Below are 10,048 nucleotides of genomic sequence, written 5' to 3' on the forward strand. Positions count from 1 at the left end.
TAATGTAGCGTATTAACCCTGATGGACAAAATGTAGTTTTAATTAATGTAAGAAAATATGTAATAAGACATAGTGCTGAAGTTTAAATAAAATAACAGTCGAACAATAACAGCAACTAGAAGAGAAAGAAAGAAATTCCCTACACATACGATACCCTTGTTTCAAGACGACAATGCAACAGTTTTCTGCTCTGTATTGTGGGAAATTGGTTCGAAAAGCATGTCAGTGTCTTCAGTCATCATTTGTGGCCAGCAAAGTCTCCGGATCACAGTCTGATTGAGCATCTTTGATAATAACTTAAGCTTTGCATTATTCCTTGACGCGTTAGAACTAGTTAACGTTAAGATCGAACAAAGGACTCTTCTGTATCCTGTGTTAAATAATATATATTCCAATTTCTTAATTAAATTATTTATTGTGAAAGAAATCAAAAACATTTTGATAAAAGGTTTGCGAAAGGGGTTTTTGATGGTAGTAGCTATAGCTTGAGTCATTTATATTCACTGTTCAACTTAACACCGTGTCTCAAAGTGAATTATAATTATTTTCCCTAAAACATGAAATATTCTAAAATGTGCAGGTATTTCTCGAAATTCCGATATAATCGAAAATAGTTTTCACGGCGGACCAGATCCCATGTATACTGGCAAAACTGGAAGTTCTCCAATACGGCAGACTTACGGTTCACCAAATAGAAGAACGTCATTCAGTAATGACGTCGATAATTATTCCATTCCATTTGGGAGTAGACCTACATCTAGAGTAGATCCCCGCTGCACGTGCAACACCCCCGAATGTTATTGTGACGATCCTCCAGGATTTGACCCGAATTTGCAAAACACACGTCCCCCCAATTCTCCAGCAACCATTTCAGAAGTCGAACCACAACAGCAACTAGAGGAGGAGGACGAAAACCTTGATGACCTGATTCAAGAAGCAATTGAAGAAACAGATGACTTCAGAACTGACAGTCCTAGTTATTCTAGAAACAGCAGTCGGTATGTACTTATTATGTAAATACTTATTTTATCGGTGAGTACTAGTGGGTAGATTTTATACACTAAATATCCTTAAGTAGTTAATAAACATTAAATATTGATCAATACTTATTATCAACTAATTATTAGTAAGTTTTTATTAAACACTAAATATCGACTACTACTCGCTATGTACTAATTATTGTTGAGGACATATCATACACTAACTTTGAGTAACTGTTATGCAGTAATAGCAAGGACGTATTATACACTAAGTAATCAGAAATAAGACATGGTGCTGAAGTCTGAAAAAAACAAAATACTTTATTAAAATTAATAACAGTGGGAGGGGGGCAGATCGTGACAGTAATGACCATTGCATTGTCAAGAAGATGAAAAAGATTAAATGGAAGACGAACTTAAAAAAACAACTAGACTTTAAAGTAAAATAAAGTTGAAATAAAATATGCACGAGAAGCATGTGAAAAAACAACGAGGACATGACTTGCTTAGAAAGTCATAACATTTTCAAACTTGAAACGATCTGTCTTCCTTTCAAGCTGGATCGAAACTGATGTGACTCTGTATTCACAAGGAACATTCTCTGTATAGCTGGCCAGTTAGAAATGAAGAACCATGTGTCAATCACCAAGTGTCCTCCATACAGGATACAATGCAACTATCCCACGAAACGTAGTTGAGTTCCTTGACCGGCAAAGCTGCTAAAAGTAACACCTTGAACTGAATTTAACGTATGACCTGAACCAGATCCAGTACAAAGATATATACATCAGGAGAGTAAGATACTTGGTACTTGCATACTACGAGAATACATGCAACTTTTGTTATACCGTAATGGTCAAAACCAATGCTAAAATCTAGTCAAAACCAAAAGAACAGAGCATAAATATTATATTAAGTTTTCTACAAGAAATGAATTCATGTTACGGGAGACACAAGTTATGATAACTTGGCACAAAAATGACTTTCACTACCTCCCTATACGCAGTATAATCAGTAAGTCACACAAAGGTGTGCCCAGACTATGGAAAGTTTCTTGTGGAACACGACGTCTGAAATATTGCTATATTTTTCGAAAGAAGTCTGTTTGTTTAGCGCAAAGCTTTACAATGAGCTACCTGCGTTCTGCCTACCCCGAAGAATCGAGCCCCGGATTTTAGCATTGTAAGTCGTGAAACTTACCGCTGACTCACCGAGGGACTAGAAAACATTTACAGGAATAAAGGGTGTGTCGTATCAGTTTGTCTGCGCTAGTGATCTTTCGTCGTCGTTACTGAACCCGTTGCCTCACTGATGTACCATGTTTATCTGTTTGCCTCCTTATTTTAAAAATGATAACGTAGAAGAAAGGCAGCTAGTAGACAATATCCATCGCCAACTCTTGGACCACTCTTTTCAGACCAAATATCAAGATTTGACTGTTACTCTTATAATGCACACAGTCCCAAAATGCAAAGCAGGTTTTAGTTAACGTGATGTGAACCGCAAATCCTGGGGTTCACAGTCCAGATACGCCACCCATTGGACACGCCTGGCTACTGATGCATCTACAGATGTCATTTCATATAGACGTAATACTAAAAAAACACCATGGGTTCGTGAATTACTTGACTTGATAGAAGTGGTTGATACAGTTCATATGAAGTTGTTACAGGCATATTTAACGTGTTTATAACTCTTCTGAGTGTAGTGGATCCAGATGAACACCTCAATGTACATGCAACACCCCTGATTGTTATTATGACGTTCCTCCAGGATTAAAGTTTATGGTCTATTGGCCTTACTTTTAACACTTATAAGATGGTTCAAAACCACATTTAAGAGATATATAATAACTCATCCATCCCCACTAGTTGCCACTAATATTTTCTTTTTACTTACTAAGTCGGTGAGAAATATTTAGTGTTTTGTTTTTCTATAATCGACGCAGAGAAATGTGGACCACTACCAACTGAACTAAACTTAAACTATGATCATTCTACTTAATAATTAAATTATATTTTTAAAGGCTATGTCACTACATAAATTGAGTCCCTTTAAAGGATCCCCCCTCCTCCTCCTTAATGTGCTGTATAGGAGTAGAATATAAGCTTCTGTAACAACAAATACAATCATATGTTCTTCGAAATTTATAGATCTTATATACATACTGCATTTTAAAGTAGCAGTTTTATTATGTCACCGTAAACGGAATCTTTCTAACGAAAAGCAAAGGTGCATTAAATGAAACGAGAAATGAACAAGTTAACTGCTAAAAATTTATCTTTTGCTAAGTGTTTTGAAGTAAAAGTGGATAGAAATTCACCATGGACTTTTTAGATGAGGATTCATTAAGTATAACTGTACAAATTTATGTCTAGTTTTGTTACAAGTGAAGTACTGGATTATTTTATGTCATTCTTGTTCTGAAAGAGTTCGGTATGAAATAAACGTTGCCAGTTTTTTATTATTTCGTTCACGTTTCCAGGAACTACTCTCCTGATGATGTCGACCTACCAGCTCTTCCTGGTACAATGGAAAAAAGCGAGGTCAGCGAGCACGAAGATGGTAAGTATACCTCTCACTTTCAGCGTTACCAAGTCTTGTCCAATCAAAAGCCTTTCAGCTTAAGCTATACCAGATCTTGTCAAATCAAAATCCTATCAGCTTAAGCTATACCAGATCTTGTCCAATCAAAATCCTTTCAGCTCAAGCTATACCAGATCTTGTCCAATCAAACTCATCTCAGCTTATGCTGTACCAAATCTTGTCCATCGAGTGCTGTCTTACTACATTTTTTTATATGTTAGCGAAACTCCAAGTACGAAAAACAAAACCGTTTTGAATGTATGCATCACACGAATTGATAAAGATCACTATAAAATGTTTATGCTGTTTCGAAAAAAAATCATTTTTAGATAGATCATCTTTCGAATTCTTATAAGCCTTTATTTCCTAACTAAATAAATTTGTTTGGTTATTTTATTTTATTAAATTGATTCAACAATATACCTTATGAAAAATAAGTATTTATATCAAATTTACAGAAATGTACTTTTTACAGCATTTTATAGTTTTCGTGATCACTCTAAAACTTGTTTCGCCATCTGTCGTCTTATAAACAAAATTATTTAAGATACACCATTACTAAAGGGAAATATATACATTTTTTCCCTCAGTGAAGCATTAGTTCAACTGATATTGTAAGCCAAAAATCCTATTAGTTAGTTTGTAATTTTCCATATCGCACTTCTTTTGTTAGGGTAAATAAGATAAATATTTGACTACAGCTACAGAGTAAGTATAATGGTTCATTGTTTTTACATTAAATAGAAGTGATTTTATTTTATCTATCCTGAGATTAGGGAACGGTTGTGGCATCTGTCTCCTATGTTCGTTTATATTCACGTTGTAACTTGGATTTTTGTTATTTATGAAATCACAAAAGCCTTCATTCCGCATCTTAAGAAAAATGAATCGAGTAAACTAAAACCCGAAGATGGATTCTTCTCCTTGTTTGTTTGAAGTTAAGCACAAATCTACACAACGGGCTATCTGTGCTCTGCCCACCACGGGTATCGAAACCTGGTTTCTAGCGTTGTAAGTCCGCAGACATGACGCTGTGCCACTGGGGGGGGGGGGCATTCTTCTGCGTTCTAATGACTTGTGTGTCAGTATTTCACTAATTTATTAACATCGATCAGATTCTTTGTTTATATTTTGAATTTCACGTAAAGCTAGTCGAGAACTACATTACGCTCGATACAATTGCAAGTAATGAAATAACTCTGTAATTAAATATCATACTTAATTTCAACCAGCACAAATAATGGTTTCATTTTGCACTTACATTCTTTCACTTTTATATTATTTCCAAGATCTAGATGACTTAATAGAAGAAGCTGAAGTACAACAGAATAAGAAGAAATATCTAGTCTATCTGATGCTGGATGAAGATGGATCACGAGAGTGCATAGGTCATGTATGGTTGCCACATAATAATCCAGTGACTTTGACTCAAGTGCGCAACTATTTGGCGTCTCAAGCAACGCCCTCTGTACAAGACGTATTTCAGAATAAGTTTAATTTCGTGAATGAGAGTTTCCGAGAGATTACGTTTCAAGAAGGAGCCTTGCTAGTAGACAGAATTTACCCGTCGCACGGAATAAACATCCGTTTAGTTTCCGACGGTAAAGCAATTCTAAGAAATATTGTAGTGTAGTACTTATGCATTTTACTGACATCTTGAACGAAACAAGTATCTAGTATATTACTTTAACCTGAACAACAATTTAACACATTGATTTAAACTGAACTACCTAATATAATATTTTTAAGATAACTGATAGAAATCACAAACAGACAGACAGCAAGACATGCGCGTGCGCATCTATTTAATGAGGTAAGCTAGCGAAAAAACCACATAGAAAAGAAGTGGTTCCTTATGTAACAACTTCTAACATAGAGAAAGGCCAGTGCGTTTTGGTAACAATACGTTCCAACAACGGCTTTTATGTCATGTTGCTTAGCATTTAAGTTTAAAATTCGATTGATATTTTTATTTTCATGATACATGTTATGAACTTGCTAAAATGTGTCAACCTAATAACCCGTGTGAAGCCGGGTTCTTTCGCTAGTTACTAATTAAAAAAGAGACTTATTTCTCAACAGAAAACACACAAGTACCACTGACAGTGCAAAGATTTTGTGTTCTCACTTTAATAATTTATTGTCAAATATAATTACCTAAAAACCCTTTTACCCTGTCCCGTTTAAATAATAGACCAGGAAAGCATTGTGATCTTTGTGAAGCATAAATGGGGGAATAACTTTATGTGTATTGGTGATTTAAGCTAGTTGTGATCGTCATATACGTTGAAGTATATTTTTTCCATGTGGTTTGGAACTCCTTCTGAGTTTGGTGTCGTGTGCAACTGGTTAAGAACCTACATGATTATTAAATTTATTCTATATGTGAGTTGAAGGTTTGAAGAAAAATGTACATCACATAAATACCATATGGCCAAAAGAAGTAGTCTAAAGATAAATGTGTTAAAACCCAAACTATAAACCAAATTTCGTGTGCCAGAACATTTTTTAGAAAATATACTATTTTTAGGAATAAAAAAAATGGCTGTGATGAAACCAACCTTTTTTAGATTTTAATATTGTAAGGCTTGTATACATGAAAAACTTATCGTGAATTCAACATGCCACAAGGATAAAGATGTTATACTTATATTTCACTGTTGTATCAACAAATGTTACAAAACGCCTGCTGCGGCATATTTTTGTTTTGTTATTTGTCACAATAACGCTACAGTACAAAGTCTGTTAAAAGAAAAACCTTTTTCTTTTATTCATAAAATATAAAAAAACATTAGAATAGTTGTACACAATTTAATACTTTTTTGTTTCTTAATTGTTGGATTGAAAACAAAACGCTACCTGAACGGATAGACTAAGGGAAAAGCAGCTAGTCAACAGCAACACTGACAATTCTTCTTATCCGATCAAATAGTGAGATTTGACCGTTACTCTTATTGTGCACCCACGACCTCGAAGTGTGGAGCGAGGTTTTGCTGCAACGGGACGCGTGTGGATATCACATTCCGGGCTTGCTAACGACTTGGCCTCACTGGACCGAGGTTAATAATAATAACTAGCTTTTAAATGCTACCATATCATTACAAGTTTTGCTTAGTAAGGCAACGCTTTATCTCATATATTATTTGTTTGTTTGTTTTTGAATTTCGCGCAAAGCTACACGAGGGCTATCTGCGCTAGCCGTCCCTAATTTAGCAGTGGAGAAGGCAGCTAGTCATCACCACCCACCGCCAACTCTTGGGCTACTCTTTTACCAACGAATAGTGGGATTTACCGTCACATTATAACGCCCCCACGGCTGAAAGGGCGAGCATGTTTGGTGTGACAGGGATTCGAACCCGCGACCCTCTGATTGCGAGTCGAGTGCCTTAACCACCTGGCCATGCCGGGCCTCCCCTCTCATATATTATCAAATCCACATATGAAGAGTTACTTGGCCTAAAATACACCAACTCACAGTTAAGATTTTAGTTCATACTGTTTCCGATTTTAGGGGTAGAAACGTACAGTGTACACAGTCTTTACACACTGATTATTTGCAACTTTCTACTCATGTATAGATATTATTTTTCATTATCATTTTGATATATGCGAAGTCAATAAATGTGGAGCATCAGTATATTAAAAAAATACATGTTTCTAAAAAATATTCTTCATAACATACACGTATCCTCCCCTGATTACATTCGTACGTATTAGGCCTACATACATTTATCTTTGTGGAATGCCTATATACGTTCTTCGCTAAACGATGAACACATATTTCCTTTATTCAATACTCATCATTAGGTTTAATCTGTTATGTCCTTACATTTTTTCACAACTAGATTTTGTCTCGAAGTAAGAAGCCTTTTGAGGACTTCTTAGAGAATGAAATCTCTGTAATATAAATACACTAGAATATCAAACGGTTCTTTTCTAGAAATTAAAGAACTATACTATGTTGTTACTTTTTCCTTTCGCTTTCTATTTCCTTCTTTTCTTTTCTTATAAAACGTACAAATAAATCAACAAAGTATCCACATTCGTCTGTTTAATTAGCAGAATATTCAAATTAATTGAAGTTTCTAAAGTTGACAAAGAATGAATGCCGTTTATAACGTGTACACTTCTCTTCAGAATGTTAAAGTGTTAATACTGATTTAGTTAACAATCTGATTTGTTTCTTTCAGATGAGCTGAGAAAAGAGAAGAAAGGTAATTAATTCCACTTAGTTTTTGTGATTCTAACGTATTTACACAATATCTTGCTCTCTATTTACCTTTCTAAGATTATAAGTTATTCTAGCACGTAAATAACACACATCTCACATAGTAGATGTTTAATGAAGCTAACAACTAATGTTTATGTTCCTCAAGTGAAATGTACTGCATGCTTTCTTTAATACTGTTACGACATCGAGGTCACGTGACTAGTATCACGCCACGTCATTCTCGAACTTTCACGTCTTTTCCTTAAATCTCGTGATCTTTCTAGATATAGTGTAGTCTTGTATATATAAGAAGCGAAGGAGAGGTAATGAGTAATTGAATGTATGCGGATAAATTATTGTTGGCCACGTGAGACGTGATTTATAGTGTTGTTATAGAGCGACTATTGAAATTAAGTGTATCGTAAAGTTGTATTCGGAAAGAATAAACCAGTTTTATTTAAGAAAGGACTTGTGTCGCTAAAGTTTCGTTGGAACGAATTTACGGAAAATTAATTAACGAACGAACGGAGACGTAACAATACTATTCTAATATTGGTTCGAATGTTTAATGTATTAATTTTTATTACAAAGATGAATTTGCGTTCTTAGCTTAGTATGTGGGTTTACGACTAGCCTAAATCTCCTAACCTGGCCAATTCTCATAAAATATTATTGGGATTACAGTCGAAAACATCGCCAAAAGAGGGGGTATCCAAGTGATGAAATAGTGCATTCTAACCTTTATAAGTAAGAACAGTATATTTAATTAGGTATGCTCATTACCGGGTTGGTGTATAGTTATGACTTACGTAGGTAGCTTGCTTTGATCAGTAGTTAATATTAAGTATTTACAAAAGTTTTGAATTTTTCTGATTTGGGATATGCTAAAACCGGTGAAGGTGGTGTGTTAAATTCACCACTTGATGTTACATCAACCACAAGTTGTAAGCCTGGTGGTTAAAGCGCTCGGGTTCCAATCTGAGGGTCGCGGGTTCGACTCCCCGTTACGAAATATGCTCGTTCTTCCAGTTGTAAGGGCTTATAATGCGACGGTCAATCCAGCTATTCGTTGGTAAAAGAGTAGCCCAAGAGTTGGCACTGGGTGGCCTATCGCTGCTAAATTAGGGACAGTTAGCGCAGATAGACCTCCGTTAGCTTTCCTCGATATTCAAACCCAGCTAAATGTTTCACCGTCACATGCGTGGAATAAGGTAACGATATCATTTTATTTTAGCCGCGACCCACAAAACATTTGCCGTAGCTTTCATGCCCTTCGCTTGAATTTTCCTTATTTTATTATTTTCACGCACGTCATTTAAGCTACACTTTCTTTCAGGCATTCTGTGTTAGGTCGATAAATCCTGGTCTATTTAAAAGAATTTCACGCAGTCACACAAACAAACTCATGTAGACGTAACTGTATTCAATAAAACTACACGTACGTAACTTTATAAAAGCTACACGTAAATTAAACAATAAAAGAAATAATAGTGTTTATAATAGTGTACAGAGTATGAAACAGTTATGAGGGTTTAGTGTATGACATGGGTTTACGAGTTGAAAAAAAAATCACAAAAACGAAGAATAAAACCCGTAATAAAGAAAAAAGTAACTAAAAGGTGTTTATACATTCTATTAAACGAACCAAACCTAAATTATTGCGAAATAAAGTAAAGTTGTAATGAAGGCAAACTTAGCTCAATATGCAGAAACATCTGAATGCGTGTTCACAAAGTGATAACTATTTGACTTTGAACGAATTGCGCATGCGTATTTTAGACCTAAATAAGTCAAAAAAGCCCACAGAAATTGTGTTTAGTGTAATGTTATTTTTTTAGGAAATTACACGCGAGTTAAGTGCTGATTGTGTGAAATACTTTGCAAATAAAAAAAACTAAAGTTGAAATCGAAGCCAGTCGTCGCGTGATGACAACGACATTGTGCCACTGTGTAGCATACTCGTTGTTTTTGCGAGAAAAATTCCGAACTGATAAACAGACAAATGCCAGAATGTGAAAAATGCTACTGTTACATCTCCGTTTGTTAATTAACTTTCCGTAACTTCGTTTCCGACGAAACTTTAACGACACAAGTCTTTACTTAATAAAACTGGTTTATTCTTTCCGAATACAACTTTACGATACACTCAACTTCAACAATCGCGCTAAACAAACGCTATAACAACGAACGTGCTCAATAATACTTCTGACTGCGGATCAATTACTCACTGTCTACACACACATTACATTCCCGCGTCATGTTGTCCCCTCGT

The 10,048-nt window shown here is 35.2% G+C and overlaps 1 protein-coding gene across 1 annotated transcript in view; it reads left to right on the forward strand.

Moving 5' to 3' along the window:
• Nucleotides 1-5,199, forward strand: part of LOC111086903 — a 43,511-nt gene extending 38,312 nt beyond the window's left edge. The window contains exons 12-14 of the mRNA XM_022391655.1: nt 581-998; nt 3,466-3,545; nt 4,856-5,199. Coding sequence (XP_022247363.1) covers nt 581-998; nt 3,466-3,545; nt 4,856-5,199 — 842 coding nt within the window. The remainder of the gene's footprint in view (nt 1-580; nt 999-3,465; nt 3,546-4,855) is intronic.
• Nucleotides 5,200-10,048: the final 4,849 nt, after the last annotated feature.

This window comes from Limulus polyphemus, unplaced genomic scaffold (genome assembly GCF_000517525.1).
Source record: "Limulus polyphemus unplaced genomic scaffold, Limulus_polyphemus-2.1.2 Scaffold1537, whole genome shotgun sequence".
NCBI lineage: Eukaryota > Metazoa > Arthropoda > Merostomata > Xiphosura > Limulidae > Limulus > Limulus polyphemus.